This window comes from Hemibagrus wyckioides, linkage group LG02 (assembly GCF_019097595.1).
Source record: "Hemibagrus wyckioides isolate EC202008001 linkage group LG02, SWU_Hwy_1.0, whole genome shotgun sequence".
NCBI classification, from domain to species: Eukaryota; Metazoa; Chordata; class Actinopteri; order Siluriformes; family Bagridae; genus Hemibagrus; species Hemibagrus wyckioides.
The window spans coordinates 10,152,890-10,173,126 of NC_080711.1; the positions used below are offsets into that span (position 1 = coordinate 10,152,890).

Consider the following 20,237-nt stretch of genomic DNA (forward strand, 5'->3'; position numbering starts at 1 on the left):
GAGGTCATGATGTTTTTTTTTTTGTTATTTTTGTTTTAATTCAATAGCAGTCTGCTCATAGGTTCTAATGCATTTAAAAAAAAAAAAAAAAAAAAAAAACTAACCCAAACAGTGCTGATTTTTTTTAAGTGCTCAAGCAGTATAGTTTCTGTAAAGGTGCTAGTCTCTTGTGTGTAGTGAAGTGTGATCTTTTCACTCTTCCCCCACATCAACGGCATACGCCTGATCTCTGTATCTTTGACTTTGTTCTGTGTTGAATACGATACTGTAATAACAGTTTCAAGTTAAGATGATTTTACTTGGTGGAGTGTGTTCTGCGTGACGGTCGCTCGACCATTTAACGGTGCACTTTGTGCTGTGGTGTTCTTGGGACTCCGAAGCCCAGAACTGTTCACTTTGCCTGAAACTGACATACTTGACAGTGCTACTGCTTGGTGATGGCTTTCCAGTGTATGTGTATATAGAATTAAATGTATTATTGAAGCCTGTGTTTTAAGCAGTAATACCTTAAAACTTTAGTTACTAGTGAAATACTGTCACCTTGAACAAAGTCAGCAGGGATTCCTAGCCTTTTATTTGTTGTGTAATGAATTAACTGATAATTAACTTGCAATTTATCAATCGTATCAACAGCTTATTTTATTTTATAGATGTGGTAAATACAAGAGGTTTTTTTTTGTTTGTTTTTTTTCCGTTTAGGAGCACTGTACAGGCATGCATGAGCACATGGCTACGTTTTGTTGTGAAAGCAATTCTAGGTGAGCTCAAGGGGCTTTGAATCTGTTCCAGACGACCCCACCGGACTGTGTGATCTCCTTTAAAATGGTTCCCTTTATCATCTGCTCCTGATAGCCTGCCAGTATAAATGAAATTCTCTTCTTACGTTATCAGTGTTGTTTAGATGTTGTGTATAAGATGATTTGTGATGTTACTTTCTATGCCTTAAAAAATTGCATTGGTTTGACATATCTGCTCCAATTGACTAGACCTGCCAACACTGTGACGGGCTTGTACGTGTTTAAATGTTAAAAAGTGTTTGAATTATTATTTTTTTTTGTTTTGTTTGTGGAGCAATTTTGTCAGGAGAACTATTAAACAGAACCTACGTGTAATGCTGTGTGTTTGTCCTTTTGGGGGAGGTTGTGTGTGGGAGCGTGAGCGTGCTTTTGGACAGACAAGTGATCGGCAGACGGAGCCTGGCTTCACCCAGCATTGCCAGTGCTTCTGGCACCCGGAGTGTGAGACAAGGTTTCTTTTGATTGTTATATTATTACCTTGTTCATGCCAACATTGAGCAGATGGCAACATTTTTTCATAATAATTAGGCACACAGTTTGGGTTCTCCAGCTTGATGAAGATGGCTATGAGCTGCTCTTCTGGGTTTTGGGGAAGCTGGTTATGAGCTGATGCACCAGTCTGCTGAATCTTATAAGAAAGCGTTCCCCTGAAGCTCTGGGGATTTTCATGCATAAGTACAGATGTGTAATAGCCTATACATTTTTTTTTAAAAATCTGTCCTTTACCTACATAACCTGCAGAACAACCAACACAGGCCCTACCCTCACTGCCTGCAACAGAATTTAGTCAGCATTGGTTTGCTAGAAAAAGAAAAGCTCTGAATGTTAAACCAGGATGTAGACCAGAGTAGTCAAGCTGTTCTTTACTGGCTACAAGGATTCATAGATTTTAATTATTGGATATCAACACCTTGTAAAAGTATCCTTAAGCACTATTCATCATGCACCATTACTGATAACTTTTTTTTTTATCTTGATTTAAAAAAAAAAAAGAATTAATTCGTCACATATACACTATATTGCCAAAAGTTTTGGGACACCCCTCCAAGTCATTGAATTCAGGGGTAAGTCTTGTCCCCTTAGTTCCAGTGAAAGGAACTCTTAATGCTTCAGCTTCATACCAAGACATTTTGGACAATTTCATGCTCCCAACTTTGTGAGAACAGTTTGGGAATGTCCCCTTCCTGTTCCAACATGACTGCACACCAGTGCACAAAGCAAGGTCCATAAAGACATGGATGAGTGAGTTTGATGTGGAGGAACTTCACAGAGTCCTGACCTCAACCTGATAGAACACCTTTGGGATGAATTAGAGCGGAGACTGAGAGCCAGTCCTTCCTGTCCAACATCAGTGCCTGACCTCACAAATGCACTTCTAGAGGAATGGTCAAAAATTCCCATAAACACACTCCTAAACCTTGCGGAAAGCCTTCCCAGAAGAGTTGAAGCTGTTATAGCTGCAAAGGGCGGGTCAACTCCATATTAAAGATGTCCCAAAACTTTTAGCAGCATAGTGTACTTTATACTACAGATTAGTAAAGCAGAGCCGTAAGCACTAAGACACATGTATAAGTATTTATAAGCTAGTAATTAGTGGTCATTAAACAAGGAGGTCATTTTTGATGCTCACATCAAAGATCATTTATTATTTATCATCTTGTATTTACATTTATTTTATTTAATGTGAGAAACTATAACTGGCCGCTTGGAGGTGCTGCTGATTTCTGTATGAACAGCGTCTAAGGGAGTGAAATGCCGCATACACTCAACTTCATGCAACGTTTTACAAATAATAAAGGAGGAAAAGATTGAGTCATTGTCTCACAGAGAGAAGTCACAGCAAAATGAAGACACATTTTGGACTTAATTTCATGTATTGTTTCTCAAACATGTTTATTTTATTCTATTTTGTTTTGTTTTCTGATTTTAGAAATGACATTTCTGACATTTCCTATTATTGACATCTACCCCAGACATTTTAATTCCTTTGTTATAAAACAGGTGATATTTATAGTTAGAAGTTAGCTGAAGCTAACAGTATTTCAAATGTCTAAAATCCCTTCCCTTCAATGCCATGCCAATAAACATAAATGCATGTGCACTGCCTAGGCTAGAGCTCCTAAACTCTACTACAGGAAGAGGTGGGGGGGGGGGGGGTTTCCTGAATGGACAAGCTACATGATTGACAGGCATGTGAAGACTTCTTGATCTGCTTGGTGGCCCAATTTTCCACAATTAGAGTTCCTCTAGAAGTTTTGACATTGTCAGTTCGTCTGTGTCATGCACCATAAGCTATGCAGATAATAACATTTCTGCAGTAACCTTTGAAGAATAGCTGAAATGGCCTCATCATTGCCAGAACCATAACTCCAGCCCTCTTGCTGAGTTACATATCCTCTGCTTTTTGTTTTTGACAGAATGGGCCTCCGGGGCCAAGCATCTGTCTCCAGCAATACAAATGCCTTATTCAAAGAAAAGCAGAATACCATAATGAATATTCATCTGACTCACAGCGAGACCTACTGGGAAGTCGCATTGGCGGGCACAATGGTCAAGCGGTGTGAAAATGATCTCCTTGACCAATCAGGCAGAAAAAAGCTGAGCACGTCCATGCATATTCATGGACGTAGCAGCTGGAGGTGACGCCGATGCTGCCGTGGTGTTCTGGCTGAGCTGCGTGGCGACGTGTGTGTACATCATGCACAGTTCTCACTTTAGGTGCAATGCACTTGTGAAACATTTTGACTGACAGGCCTGTAGCAATGCTTAGTGAGGGAGTTTGAAATGCGATCCAAGTTTGTTATGCAATCGAAAAAAAAGAAAAAAAAAAAGCCTCCTGTCACACTTAATTCTTCAATTTCCTGTCTGGCTAAAGGAGATTTCACACTTACAGTGCATCCAGAACTGTGTTCCTGTCTCACCCGCTCTTGGGCTGGCACTTTTTCATGCCGGTTTCTTTGGCATCATGTTCTCGGTTTCTGTCATCCCTTTCTTTCAGCTGTGTCTTTTTTTCCTACAGAAGCTCTCGCCTTTTGTCATCTACCCTGTATTGCTGCTCAATTTGAGCTTCATTCTCTCTTTACCTACCACACGTTGTCTCTATGGACTGTTGAACGAGATGACGAGAGGACACGAGAGGAAAAATGTCTTGCATATGTGATGGTAAAGGTGTAGTTTCAGTACACACTTCTATCTGCGTCTACCAGTCCTTTCGCCTTGACTTGCAACTACTAGACGTTTCAAAACGACCCAGACGATTGAAAACCTCCTAGACTTTGTGTGAGAGCAGACACGTGCTCTCACACGCACTCTGATGTGTGAAGCATGTTAGCTGTGTTAGGTTTGCCTGAGTGCTTTGTGTAATGTATGACTCTATATGACCTGGGGTCAAACACATCATAGCTATCAAATAAAGGATCAGTTTTTGTTTTTCATAATAACCTCAGAGACATTTGCTTACGAAGCTGTCATTGTGAGTCTTTTGAAGCATTCATGCCTCAGGCAAACCCTATCCGTGTTTATAATCATGGAGTCTTTTCTGCCTCTAAGATGTAAATCAAAGAGGCAGTTTTCCAGAAACAAGTCGTAAATTGTTAAAATAAATAAGTAGCATGGTAATTACTCTTAGTTTTGGACTGAAGTCAAATATTGTTAATTGAACATTCCGTGCAAGACATAAAATCCTCAAGAATTAGCTTAAACCAACTATAATGAATTTCCCCTTGAGTATTGCTGTGGAATAAATAAAGAATCAGATCAGTCAGTCCAAAGCTCTGAATACTGAATGGTTTTGGCCCGGTTCAGGATCTCATTTAAAAGCTCAAGAAGTCCAATTAGGCAGCTTTCTTTCAGTGTCTCTATCAACGCTGCATTTTTAATGAGTGACGGTGATGGTTCTTGCATATTTAACTGGCTCCCCTCGCTCAGTTATTGTTACCCTGCAGGGAGGCACAGTGGCGAGGTGGCGCTGACCCCTCCAGCGTTGTCACAAGGCAACATTCTGATCAAACAAAGCAGCCTGCCACCAAGGATGATATCACCGTGTTGCCCCATCCCATCCCCCAGACTCTTAGCATGTGTATGTGTTTCTGTGTGTGTTTCTGTGTGTGTGTGTGTGTGTGTGCATGCATTTGACAGTCATTAGACTCGCCTGTGATTCATGGTTGTTGTTTGAAACCCACCACCAAAGGAGACAAATGATCAGGGTAAACCATGTGTGCTGCACGAACACAGATGCTCTCATGTTCAGTGACATCCAAAACGAGTGCCAAAAGTCTGTAATCTGCATAAAAACCCTCAGGAGCCTTCAATCAGACATTTCTCTTTCACAAAGTCACTTACATTCTGCATTTTTTTGGGCTAACATGTTTGAACTGTTCCATACAGGGGCTTAAACTGTAATTGAGCGTTCAAATGGACCTTGACAAATAGGAAAACTTGAACACAAACATACGATGCATTCATCGTTTAGGGCAACTGTAAAATATCAATGCTAGCTAATAATGACGACTAGCGATTAAGGTAGTTAAATGTAGAATGTAGCGATGAAATGTTTTATATAGACAAAACAAATCCATCTGAAATGTTAGTATTTTGTTGCTTACTTATTACTTGCCTCAGATTCCATCATTAGAAAGAGACAAAAAAAAATGGGTATCCATGGGAAAGCATGGGAAAGCAAAAACCACAGCTAACCAAGATGAACATAAATGCATTTTCAGAGAACGCAGTGATGACCCTCGCCATTTTGGATAATGTTCTGTGGACTACTGAGTCTAAAGTGGAACTTTATAAAGCTAATCCAGCATAAGAACATAACACCAACAGTGAAACATGGTGGTGGTATTGTGATGGTGTGGGGAAACAATGCTGTTGTTTCAGGGCCTGGATGCCTTGCCATAATTCTGCTGTCTACCAAAAAATCCTGAAGATGATTGCATCTGTGCTCTGAAGCTCAAGTGCAATTGGCTTACGCAGCAACACGACTTTCTGAAGCACAGGAGCACATCCAGCCCTGAATGGCACGAAAGAAACAAAATCAGTTGCCTAGTCAAAGACCTGACTTGAACCCAATTGAGATGCTGTGGCAGGACCTAAAACAGGCAGTTCATGCTTGAAAGCCCATCAATGTGGCTTAATGAAAGCAATCCTGCAATGAAGAGCGGGCCAAAATTCCTCCATAGAGATGTGAAAGACTGATCTCCAGTTATCCGAAGCGTTTGGCTGCAGTTGTTGCTGCTAAAGGTGGCACAACCAGTTATAAGGTTTTTAGAGGGCATGCATTGTATAGATAACATATTCATAACACACTTCTTTCAGTTAATGACCTAGTTTGCATTTTGTATGAGGATCTGAAACCATTTAGTGTGGGGGGAAAAATAGTTTGTAGACTTGTACAAAGCAGCATGACACTGCAGACTCCTTCCAAAAAAAGCAAAATAAACAAAAGCTTCACCACAACAATGATTTCCAATTTAAAAAATTCATTACAGCCACTGGAGCATCTGCCATACAAGTCACTGTGTAAGTTGTTACTATAGAAACAATGATGTATTTGAATAATGCATTAATATAACTCTTGCAGCCAAATCAAGCCATGTGTGTTATAGAAAATTCATTAACATCTTCTGACTAAAGAGAGTCAAGCATTCAACAGCTCTGTGGTATCTGTATATCTTCTCTATGTATTTTCTATAGATGTAATCATATTTTCCCCAATAATGCCACTTAAATGATGCAAAACTGATGTATGATTATGCATGTAAAGATCAAGGACATCTACAAAGCAAAAATGTACAATTTTGAATAGATTTTCACGAGAAATGGAAGAGCCTGAATGAGTTTCCTACTCTATTATGTTTCATTCACTGCAGGTTCATTTATCTGTGATAATTCTCTGAGCACTGCAGACGAATTATGTTTTGTCTGATTTGTCTGTCTGTAGACAAGTCTGTCTGTAAATGAACAGATCTCATACGGTTCGAGTCTTTCCCTAATACGGTCTATATTAAGACATCCATCAGCCGACCAATTAGTGATGACACTTCTCAAACGACACTGAGCTGAATTATGTGATACGCCCCAGGATGACATGAAACATAATCTAGTTTAAGCACTTTTTTTTTTTTTTTTTGAAAATATTGTCTATGGCTAGAGCACATGGTGGTAGTGAATTATTCTGAGCTATAGGGAGCAATGATTCTGGTTTTGAGGATTTCTCTGAGCCGTGAGTATAATGTGTTTGGCTTGTGCTGTGCATGTGGGTGGAGATGGAGATGGGGGTGAGAGCTCCATACATCACAGTGCTGAAAGCTGAGGCTGTCTGAAGTGTTAAAGGTAATCTCCTTATGAGCAGAACAGCCCTGCATGTGTGCAGGCACACACACACACACACACACAAAGATAAATGAAAACAGAACGCTGATGCTGAAGCAACACCAAGGCCCGAGTCATTTTTCTCTGACTGGGTGAGTTAAAGAGTGGCTTCTGGATTGATCTGACTAGTGATGTGTGGTGGAATATGAGTTAGACTGATGTGTAGGCAGGACACTTTACAGACCCTTTTATAATATAAAGTCTATAAATACCCTTTAAAGATGTAATAGCTCGTTTTATAATGAACATGTAATTACAAATACCTTACTCAGTGTTATTAGGAACACCTTTTGTGCAATTATTTGAATGACCAATAGTGTAGCAGCTGTGCAATGCATGAGTATTTTAGTATTTCCTGAAACTGCTGATCTCCTGGGATTTTTACACACAACAGTCTCTAGAGTTTATGCAGAATGGTGCGAAAAACTAAAAACAGTGGGGAATTAAAAGATTGGTTTGAGCTGACAGGAAGGTTACGGTAACGCAAATAACCACAGAACTGTCGGAGCAGCAAAACAGCAAAAGATCACATCAGCTTCCACTGCTGGCAGCTAAGAACAGGAATCTGAGGGTACAGTGATGATGGAAAGACTGGAGAAAAAACAGTTATTGGTGACATTTGTTCATTTGTCAACTGTCCTGTTTATTTTATTTTATTTTATAAAATAGTGTTAGTATAACTAGTATAAATAGTATAAATGTTCCACAGATTTTATGAGATGGGGTTGTGTAGATTTTATGAGATGGGGTTGTGTAGATGTTATGAGATGGGGTTGTGTAGATTTTATGAGATGGGGTTGTATAGATTTTATGAGATGGGATTGTGTAGATGTTATGAGATGGGGTTGTGTAGATTTTATGAGATGGGGTTGTGTAGATTTTATGAGATGGGGTTGTATAGATTTTATGAGATGGGGTTGTGTAGATTTTATGAGATGGGGTTGTATAGATTTTATGAGATGGGGTTGTGTAGATTTTATGAGATGGGGTTGTGTAGATGTTATGAGATGGGGTTGTGTAGATGTTATGAGATGGGGTTGTATAGATTTTATGAGATGGGGTTGTGTAGATGTTATGAGATGGGGTTGTGTAGATGTTATGAGATGGGGTTGTATAGATTTTATGAGATGGGGTTGTATAGATTTTATGAGATGGGGTTGTGTAGATTTTATGAGATGGGGTTGTGTAGATGTTATGAGATGGGGTGGTGTAGATGTTATGAGATGGGGTTGTGTAGATTTTATGAGATGGGGTTGTGTAGATGTTATGAGATGGGGTGGTGTAGATGTTATGAGATGGGGTTGTGTAGATGTTATGAGATGGGGTTGTGTAGATGTTATGAGATGGGGTGGTGTAGATGTTATGAGATGGGGTTGTGTAGATGTTATGAGATGGGGTTGTGTAGATGTTATGAGATGGGGTTGTGTAGATTTTATGAGATGGGGTTGTGTAGATGTTATGAGATGGGGTTGTGTAGATTTTATGAGATGGGGTTGTGTAGATGTTATGAGATGGGGTTGTGTAGATGTTATGAGATGGGGTTGTGTAGATTTTATGAGATGGGGTTGTGTAGATGTTATGAGATGGGGTTGTATAAATGTTGTACAGATTGTATGAGATGCAGTTGTGACAGCGGTGTGTAGATCTTATAAGATGGGCTTGTGTAGATTGTTCTGAGAGTATTTGTGTCAACGTTGTGCAGATTTTCAGATGGAATTGTCCAGTTTTCTAGCAGGGTAGCAGGTTTTCCTAGCAAGGTTAACTTCCCAACTCATGAATATGAACTCTTCTGGCTGCTGTGGGTTCAAAGAGCTTTGTGGGGTCATGAATTGTTCCTGTTGTGTTACTGTAGTTCACTTTCTAACTGTGAGAGTTTCATTTTTACTGGATGCCCCTCTAACTGGCCATAGCACACTGACTGACCAGAACAAAAAGCAGCTATTTAAAACATCTTGACAAAATATCTTTCCCCCCCAAATGTCTCTTTAACTAAATATTCTAGCAGCACTCATCATCCACATAACAGAAGCAACTACTTTACACATCTTGCAAAAGAAATGGCTGGGATATGTAGTGTATTCAGAGTACAGCTGTACTTGTTTACATTTAATGGCAAGAGATGTGAAAGAAAGCCTCGAAAGACCTGCAACCCAACAAAAGACTACACCACAACAAAAAAGGCCAGATGACAAACAGTGCAAAACTACAGAGATGAGTAGATAAAGCACTGTTTTACTTTCATTATGTTTACCCAGTACATGTGTGCATCAAAACTACAGGGTGTGGATACAAATTCTGTTCTCAAAATGCACATTCGGTCTTCTGCTCTTCATTTGATCTTTGCTGGAAGAAATTCCAAGTCATGTGATTTAATCAATTCATAGTTGAGTTTTCTATCTATCTATCTATCTATCTATCTATCTATCTATCTATCTATCTATCTATCTATCTATCTATCTATCTATCTATCTATATAGAAAGTGCAAAAAAAGTGCCCTCTTATAAGAAAATTGTCTTATAAGAAAGGTATTTATCACTCTGAATTAAGAAATCACTTTCCACCCAATTATTCTTCAAATAGATTTTTTTTTTTTTTACCAAATCCAATTTGTTTCGTTAGTTCCACATTCTTATGTATGTCATATGTCTAAATGTATTGCGTACTTGACTCTGAGTGCCTTTGGTGACTGGCATGGCAAAAAAGGCACAGCATTGTGACAGCAGCGGATATGTGTGTGTGTGTTTGCGTGTGTTTGCAGTGAATCAGTACAGATGCATAATCCAGTATGTCACTCCAGGGCCATAGTAAGGTTGTGCGTCATCTGTGTGTGTGGGTGGGTGGGTGGGTGGATATAGTGGGGGGTTCTCCGTAGCCTTGCATACACATCATCCAGAGTCATATTCAGTACAGGCTGAGATAATGTTACGTAATTGCCAAGACAACGGCTCAGTGATGTGTAAAGTGGCTCTGACTTGTTTTCCTTTTGATTGAGACACAAAGGACACTACACAACAGACACCTCTAAACTGGAATTAATTACTCATAGTCATTGCTCATGGGTGCTGGGACATCATTAAGACCAAATACAATCAAAAACCATTATCGGTGGGAAGAAAAAAAAAAAAGCTTGCTAGAATAATAAACATTTCCAGCACTAGGCAGCTTAAAGACGAGATGTTCATACAGACATTTGCTCTCTGGTTCTAGCGGTTTGACGTCAGGATACCTGTGTTAGATAAAACACCAAAAGCACTGTTCAATTTAAGTATCCGTAATAACACCTAGAGTGTGATAATTCAAATGCCCTTTCTGTAAAATGTCAAGTGGAGTTTCCAGAGTGAGATAAGCCTGAGTGTGGAGGGTGTAATGGGTATTTCTAATTGACCACAGAGCAGTTATCTGATTGTAGGCAGCCCACTAGAACATCCCTAACATGCAATATGAGTGAACAATGTCAGAGAAATAACACTGTACACACTCCACGTTTCTTAGACCACACAGGATGTAGCAAACATTTCTGAAACTGAGGATTGGTAGAATTTCTCTCTGCAAAAGAGCAAAATTGGGCTTTAATATAGAAAGAAAAAAATCAGAACAGAAGAAAAAAATGCCTTTATTATTGTCACATATACATTACAGCACAGTGGAATTCTTTCTTCGCATATCCCAACTTTGGAAGTTGCAGTCAGAACCAAGGGTCAGCCATGATAGAATGCCTCTAAAGCAGGGGCCTTGCTCAGGGGCCCAGCAGTGGTAGCCCCTGATCAACAACCCAGCGCAACGCAGCGCCTTAGACCGCTCGGCCATCCTGACACACTTCAGTTTAAAGTTTTTCTCACACTGTCACCAAATTGTTGCAGCAGTAACTAGCCACCATTTAGAGATGCAAACAGATACTCATTTGAGATAGCAATACAAATCAATACATTAAATAAAGACTTATTTGCCATAACAATACTTTGGCATTTATATTGAGACAGGTAGATAGATAGATAGATAGATAGATAGATAGATAGATAGATAGATAGATAGATAGATAGATAGATAGATAGATAGATAGATAGATTGTCTGAGTGAACTTCACATACTCTGTGACAGAAACGGATTTTAAGAGAAGTTTTAAGAAAGCCTACAAAATGGCAAAAAAATGGAACAAATAATAAGAAAAGAGAAGTAGATCATGTGGTAATAGTGAGGGAGTATATGTGAAGGATGAGTGTGTTCAGAATGAAACCACAGCACACGCTTATTTTAGAACCGTAACCAGCGGCCGTTTGCAGACTCGGAGCGCTGTGCAACACCTTTCTACGTCAACATGTCAGCATTATTTCCATGGTGACGGAAGGAAATTCTCAGAGAAGGAGGCTTAAATATGTAACATAATATCAGACTAAAAAGCTGTGGCTTTTTAAGATGATTTAGGCAATCAGTTCAACAGACAACGGTACTTCCATCTCACTTTATCATCATGTTCTTGAAGTGCTCTTGCAGCATCAGGGGAAAGGTCCGTCTTGGATCTGGACATTCTTTGTGCTCAGAAGTGGAAAAAGTATATACAAAATATAATTAATAAATATATTGTCAAAAGCCTGCATCTTCAGATATGTACGGTATAATGAGTATATGAAAAGTCTAACATGAGGTATCATGAATTTTTAAATGGAAATGTAATTTTTATGAGTATGTTTTACATTCAATTATACTAAAATGACAGATAAATGCGGTAAAGCAACACACTTATGTCTGTACCTCATTTGGCATGCCTACAGCTTACATCATAAAATGCAATAGATGTGAATGCAGATTTTAGAGGTTCTTACAGGAATTTGCACACTTCCTGTGGTAATACATCAAGTACATATATCAAGTATGTGTATGTGATGTGGGTTTTTATCTTGTTTTGGCAGATTTTTTTTTCCAGTTACACATACAGATGTATATATATATATATATATATATATATATATATATATATATATATATATATATATATATATTTATCAATTTATCAATATCAATTGAGTTGAGTGACTGTGAGATAGCTGTCTATCCCCTGGAAGAGAGAACTATCAAAAACCTTCCTCTTATTCCTCAGCAATTTCCCAAAAATTTAACATTTTTACTTATTAAAGAAAGTGTGAACATTAAAGCGTGTTGTGTCTAATAGTACTGGGATGTGGTAGCTTAGTGTTTAAGGTATTGGACTACAGATCAGCAAGTTGTGAGTTTGATTCCCAGATCCACCAAGCAGCCACTGCAGGGCCCCTGAGCAAGGCCCTTAACCCTCAATTGATATGATAAATGTAAAAGTGCTACAATTGTAAGTTGCTCTGGCTAATGGTGTCTGTCAAATGACAGAAATATCAATGTAAGTACAGATAGCACTATTGTCTGAGTCAAGCCATAACAGAAAATGAATCAATACCTTCTTCGACAAATCAGATCTGAAAATTAAATAAAAACTGCAACCTTTTTTCAGCCACCCCAACCGACTAATGGGTTCTGACTGAAGAAAAGTAAACTGGAAGGACTGGATGGCTTCAGCTTCATATTTGACCTCCAGGCTTGATCCCTACTGAACAGGGCCACAGGTATAGGAGTGGCTGAAAGTAAGGAGGAGACAGGGAGGTGTTTTGTGCAAAAAAAAAAGAGGAATGAGAAATAAATAGGAAGGACTTTCAGGTGTGATCTTTTTCCCTGAAGTTAATTTTGGAATTAAATTAAAGCTGACAATCTCCACTTGACCCAGACTGTTATAAAACATGGCTGTTACTCATATTGACCCAAATACTTTTCTTAGGTTTGGAGCACTTAGAGCAATACAAGATGGTCAATGCACATAATGTCTACGACTTTAATTAGGGGTTTTACTTTGGAAACCTGAAACCTATCAGTTTCAGTGGAAGCCTTTCATGATGACAGAAGCTGAGCTAGCAACATAACACCAATTATCAGGTTACACCACCGCATTATTATGCAGCTGAATGTTTGACCATGCACCAGGTTGTAGATCCAGTGATGTAATTACATCATTATTAACCCATTTTTGGCATCATGCAGCTGGGCCAGCTGTGAATAATGACAGATTTCACAGAAAGCTCTCCTGACTAGAGATCTTATTGCAAGAACATATCTGTGTGCGATGAAGCTGTCCAAGGAACATGTTCTGCATCACATGACATTGTCTGTCAATAATTAACAAACAGTTCAGATTATACAGAAAAGGAGTCCTAAGTACGCACAATATTAATTATAACATGTAAAGTTTTAACTATGGGCATCAGCAAAAGTCATTTTTATATCGTTTTTTAACCTTGCCTTCATCTTCAATAGGTACTTGTGCCAATTTCATTAAAAAAAGAAACATTTATTGTTGTCATCATTTGTCTGTCTATAATCTATGGAACATAACACGGTGTCTAACATTAGTTATAATATATATGTCCAAATAATATTCAAATAAAATTTTAATACTTTGTTTTTCAATAAAAGCGTTACAGCTGTACTTTGTCTAGCATTATCCGTTGGAAACAATTTCATACTTGTGTGTTGATGGAAATTTAAAGCCCTGGACAACACACAGTTTTAACGGTTTTAATTTCTTTGTGAAAACTAAACAGACCAGGCATTTGCTAAGCATTTAGCAATAGCAGTGTTAAAAAAAAGCTACAAACTCCCCTATTCTTGGCCAGAAAAATTTTTTGTAGTTGTGTCAGATCATATACTGATATCACCCTGGCAACATAAACAACTTATCACAAAGTTTATGCTGAATGCTAAAGTTACAAGTCCAAATGTTGCATGATGGGTGGGTGTATTTTATACATGATTTTAGTGGGACAATGGAAAAATAAAGTCATTTAGAACGAATTTAGTTTTCTGTAGATGTAACCGCTACTCTCCCTCTTACAGTTATTTTTAATACTATATATATTAGTAGTTCATGGCACTGCCTCTTGAGTCTTGACTTTTCGTTATGACCATGTATGCGCAATTTATAAATAGGTAATTAGCTAAAAATACACTATACGGTCAAGTGGTTGTGGACTCCTCCACCATCACACCTAAGTCTTTATCAAATTATTCCTGCACTGATCAAAGAAAACAATTTTATGGGATGCTTTAGCATTACAGTTCCCCTTCACTGGAGTGCAAGGACCAGGCCCAAACCTGTTCAAGCATGACAATGACCCTGTGCACAAAGCAAGGTCTACAAAGACTTGCTTGCCAAGGTTGAACTGGAAGAACTTGAATGGCCTGCACAGAGCCCTGACCTCAACCCCAACGAACACTTCTGGAGTGACAATAGTACCCTAGACCTCCTCACCCCACACCGGTACCTGACCTCACTAATGCTTATGAAACAAATTGAGAAATTCCCACTGCCACACTCTTAAGTCTAGTGGAAAGCCTTTCCAGGTGATAACATCAAAGAGAAGGCTAAATGTGGAATGGGATGCTCAACAAGCATACAGGTGTGAGGGTCAGGTGTCCACAGACTTTTTGGACCTACAGGTGGCTACGTTTTACAGTACCATTCTGCAAAATGCTTATAATGCTACTATATGCATTATCACTCTGTTTTTTTTCCCCTGTGAGCAAGAAGCCATTTTAATTTCTGTTGAATAGGGTAAAATGGGGAGGTCACTGCTAACTCTGGTACATAGGTGAATCTGACGTCACATCTACCTAATAAAGTCCCGCCCAATTCAAATTGGCCAGAAGGACAATAGCAATTCAACTGAGAAGATCAACATTGTGCATTTTTTATGTTTATGAATGCACTGGCCACTAAAAGCTATGATGTTAATTGAAATAAGCTAATTATGAGAATAGCCTGTCAGGATCTTTAAGTGGCGTGTTTTGCCTGTTCCGCGCGCTAGCGGTCACGTGGGGAGTCACGTGCTCATAGTTTGACGGTTGGGGGAGAGTCCAGGCACACAGAAGCTCCTCCGTACAACCGCAGAGGAGGAGGAGGATAGAACTGCTGTCGCCTTACAACACACTCACACACACTCCCGTTGGGTGTGTATACTGCATGTAGGCGCGTGAGAAAACGCTGTGTTTTAGTTCACGGTCTTCACACCGCAGAGGACTGAGAGGAGAAAAAGCAAAGGGCGGAGAGTGCATGTGGCTTTGTTGAAGCAGTCCTAGTGCACGGGGAACCTGCTTCGTTAAGGCGGTATAGCCCATTCACCCGCAGCCACAGCGCGACCATTTGTGTCACCGTTCTGCATCCTGACAGAGGAAAAACGGCGCCGTGTTTCTGTCACAAGCTTCATCTCCATTCATCGGAGCACTCGTCTGATATTTGGAACTATGCTTGAACATGGCATGCCTTGGGTTTATATGCAGTGAGTGAAAATTGCCCGCCTCTCCTACACGACCTGCACGACTGCAGAGGACAAGACAGGGAGGGAGCAACTGGCCCTCAGCACAATTCTGTGTGCTCCTGACTCGTGGATCTCTTTCAGGCACAGTGCGCGGTTCGAGACTTTATTCTTCGGCAAGCAAATTCACTGATGGCTACGTTTTCTTGACCCAATTGCTACAGGGAGTGTGGAGCAGCGTTTTGTCTTTTTTTGTTTCACTGTAACTGAGCTACAATGTAAACGCGCGCGGTTTTATTCTCGCTGCCCGTATTTGCTGAATTTATTATCAGTCAGGATCGACGCAGGGCTCTTATACGTGCTACCTTCATCAAAATGCCGGCCGGAATGAAGCCTCTAGAGAAGTTCCTTAAGAAACAGACGAACGCGCTTACTCGGGCCGGTGGTTTCGGAGGAGAGAAGGCGGCTGCGGGCACGAGCGCGGCTCGGCGGCGCGCCAGCCTCTCGCGCGTCGTGCCCTTCTTCCGAGAGAGCTCGCCCGAGGGCGGTCCAGCGCGCGGCGACGTCTTCAGCCCCGAGACCGAGGAGGCACCGTGCTGGCCGTCGGCCGCCGCTACTGACATCCGGAGCCCGTCTCTGTCCAGCGACGAGCAGAGCTCCGAGGCTAGCCTGGACACGGGATGGACCCCGCTTCCCGCCGACACACCGGAGAACCTGGCGCTCGCGCTGCTGGACAGCGTGGCGGGCAAGCGTTACGGCAACTGCACAGGTACGGCCCAGTCACAACGCAAATTAATAATTAATACAACAGCAAGTCCATTCCCACCACTACTGCGAGAACCGCAACGCATGTGACGTATGAAAATCCCCGGTATTTCACGATTCCCTGATTTTACACGCAAAAAACACCTGAAAGAGAGAGAGAGAGAGAGAGAGAGGGATTTTTTAATCGCAGACTAATTGTTTTAAATAGCAGGTGACGCGGTTTGGGTGTTTAGAATGTTGTGTCATTTCACATGATCTGACCAGACGACGTGATGACCAGATGATGTGACAAATGTCAGACAACATTCTGAGTGTTTTAGATCGTTTAGGGCAAATTCTAATTCCTCACTGCAGTACTACTCTACTCTGGAGGTTACATAATAACACTGGAGTTCACATGCAAACCCCACTGGATATGGAAAACTACTATGCACCAATTCCACGTTTTTCATTTCCAAAACAATACCCTCGGTATCCACTGACACGAAATACACGTGATAGTGGAAGATACTATGGTGGAATATCAGAGATGTGATAGTAGTGTGTAAAGGGGCGAGTATTTTCACACGTCACATATGCTCTAGAAATTTTTGTAAAATCTGACCCCATCATGATCCAGCATTTCAGGTCAACACCAGTCCTGTACTCTGGTCCTTCCATATATAACACTGTTTTAACTTCACGTTACTCAGTTTTCTTTGCAAACATATTAATGTGGACTAAATTATGCTAGATGAGTAACTACAAGACTGAGGGGGAAAATAAGGTGACGTGGTGTGGTGTTATTTATTTATTTCGACACCCAGGTCATGTTTCTGGCTGCACAGCAAGAGTTTAGTCATGTACACGGTAGTGAAAATCACATTTTAATGATCATCACTGCAGTGGGGGATGCTGTCCTAAAGTCCCACATATTTGCTTTGGATGAGAAATGACGCTTCTGAATGTTTTGGACAGGGATTGCAAGCAGAGTTTGGTTTTTTCACTGGGGCTTTCCTGTCGGCAAACTGATTTGTCTATGGTGGAGGAGGGAATTTCTCTTGTCATTGGGGTTGTTTTTCTGTAAGGTGCTTTCCGGCTTGATGTTCCCGTTACAGCTGTCTGTGTGCCAGGGAAGCTTTACTGCACCTATCAACAATCTATCTAAATATGTACACATGTTCATTACACACATATTTGAGCTGTGTCAGTAGTGATTTGCCCGTGTTGATCCAAGTCGGTTGTGGTGCTGCAGCGCCAAGCGCACATGTGCAGTGAAGTGTTATGAAGATGTAACCATGGAAACAGTGGGACCCTGAGAATGATGGCCAGGCATGTGGGAAAGGGGCTGCATGTTTAGAGGAACAATAAGTAGTTTCCGATGCTATACTGTGTTATTACACTTGCTTGTACATACAGATGTGACACAGCAAAGGAAAAAAAAGTAATAAAAACGCCGGCTCTGTTATGCAGTGAGGGCGTGTATTTTGCTTAGACACACAGCATGCACTGGATGGAATCATTTTCCAAATGATAACTGTTGAAAGTGACTCGGGTTTGCTGCACTTGAAAAAGCCAGGGACTGAAAATAGAGTGATCATGTGTTGGAATTTTCCAATAAGCACATTCTCTGGGGGTCGCTGTGACCCTCTGAACGCATGCTTTGACCTGTGGTCTTATGCATGTGCTGTGGACATGTTTGTCAGGTCATGTCAAGATACTTGCTAGGAATGTAAAGCTCAGGCTCCATGTCTGTCAGGCATTTGATACACTGCTGAATACTGCACCAAAGTGAATAATCTTGGTCAACACTGAAATCGAATCGATGCAGTCTAGATTGAAGACCGATTCTAAGGATGGAGTTTTTCGTTTTCATTCGTTCTTCTGCTTCTTCTTCTTCTTCTTCTTCTTCTTCTTCTTCTTCTTCTTCTTCTTCTTCTTATCATCTAGCTTATTGTTGCATAAACATAACCAGTTAATTTTTCATTTTAGAGCATTAGTTATACTAGTAATGCACCGAAATTAAAAATTTCTGGCCGGACCGAGATGTATAACACATTTAACTGAATGTATGTTTTTATGTAACAAACCAGAGGACTGAATTGTGTGTAGCTCGATCATGAATGTGAGCTGCAAATATGCTGTACATTTCTGATAGATTGAAAAGGTCTGCACTCTGTATAACACAGCTCTTGTACTTCCTCGACAACAGAGCACAGCTGGTCATCCATAGCAGTGCATTTTTATTATTTGTTAGGTTGTGATTTGTGCTTTGGCACTGATCTTTGTTGGCTCCAGATCGCATCAATGTTCTTTTCTTTGTAGCTACCATGTTGCTGTATGCTGCATATTGAGCAAGTGCTGCATCAAAACCCATAGTGGAGAAGTTCTTCGGTACTGAACCCCCTGCAGTTGGCATGAACATTGATTACAAATCGCTTGTCTGATGTCTCGTGAAAAGCCTCAGTCTTTTGCACCGCTGATCTGTTGCTGCTCAGCACGTCTGTTTGGATGCGTCCGTGTGTTGCCGGGGCAGGAGACCAAATCGCTTTGTAATTTTCATTATCGTTAAAATGATTTGTAATCATTTGCATTGTGTTATTGCTTGACAAAACCTAGAAGGTAATAAAAATACTGTTATTCATTGATGCAGATGGTATTTGAACACAGGGATGTGGTAAAAGATTGCTCTGCTCTTTAAGGGGTTAACGACAAAATAATTGCTCATAAATATTTTCTCGGCATCATAATAAATTCATGTTAAAGATGAATGGGATTTAGTATTCCCTGTTTTTTTTTTACGTACAATACTGTCCACATTTTAGGGGCTGACTTTTGAACAGACGTTTGGTTCCCTCTCGGGATGCGTCTGCCGTTTATTTGTTGTACTGTCTGTCATTCCAGAGGTTTAAGACCGTTTGAAAAAGTGCAGCTAATCCCGGATTAGGCTACTTAATGACAGGTTCTGAGGCCGAATCTCTCCGTCTGACCTGCTGTCTGTTGCAGTGAATGTGTGGATTATGGATTGGGGTGTTGTGTTGTAATGATCTTACATCATTGAAGATAACGTAACTTTAGTCCAAGCTACTGGCAAGTCTGCAGATTGTTTTCCAATCACTAGATTCTATAGATATTTAATTGTAAAAAGTCTAACAAACTGTTTACACCGGTTTCTAGGAAATTCTCTATTATGAAATTCATGGTATAACAGCACGTTCGCCTCACACCTCCAGTGTCCTGGGTTTGAGTCTCGCTCCCGCTCACTGTGTGTGTGGAGTTTGCATGTTCTCTGGAGTTTCCTCCTACAGTCCAAAGACATGCTACTAGGCTGATTGGAGTCTCTAAATTGTCCGTAGTGTGTGATTGCGTGAGTGAATGAGAGTGTGTGTGTGTGCCCAGCGATGGGTTGGCACTCCGTCCAGGGTGTATCCTGCCTTGATGCCCGTTGATGTCTGAGATAGGCACAGGCTCCCCATGACCTGAGGATAGATCGGATAAGCGGTACAGACAATGAAAAAAAATTTAATAACATGTGACTGCTGTTCCCAGCAACCTCTCACACCTTTTACAATGGCAATGAAAATCACATGTCATCTACAGCTCCTGTTCTCATGATATTAACAACGTTCCTTAGGTTTGAAGTTTGTTTCACATCTGCCTGGGTAACCCACTTCCCTTTTAAAACCAAAAGAGCAAGACTTCTTTTCTGAGTCACCATTTTCCAGAAGTGTTCCTTGAGAAATCCAGGGTAGCAGTAGTGGGGATGCTGGTGCAGATGCTGGCTGAAGCTTTAAGGGACAGTATTACAGCATTATTATTATGAAATAGGAAGTGTCTCTGTTGGAACAGAGTTTACAGATCAGTAAAGTAAAGCACTAAAGTGCTGCTGCATCACTCGCTTTAAGCTTAAATCCCACAGACACTGATATCAACAGTTAGTGACTTGGCATTGTGGGCAACATAGGAAACCATGTGAAAATAGTTCAGTGT

The 20,237-nt window shown here is 40.4% G+C and overlaps 1 protein-coding gene across 2 annotated transcripts in view; it reads left to right on the plus strand.

The window, feature by feature from the left end:
• The first annotated feature begins 15,108 nt into the window (after window positions 1-15,108).
• rapgefl1 (Rap guanine nucleotide exchange factor (GEF)-like 1) overlaps window positions 15,109-20,237 on the plus strand; it is a 41,553-nt gene continuing 36,424 nt past the window's right edge. The window contains exon 1 of one of the 2 annotated variants that reach the window (XM_058377095.1): window positions 15,109-16,272. In XM_058377095.1, coding sequence (XP_058233078.1) covers window positions 15,879-16,272 — 394 coding nt within the window. In that variant the 5' untranslated portion in view covers window positions 15,109-15,878. The remainder of the gene's footprint in view (window positions 16,273-20,237) is intronic. The other variant, XM_058377088.1, reaches the window with a different exon arrangement.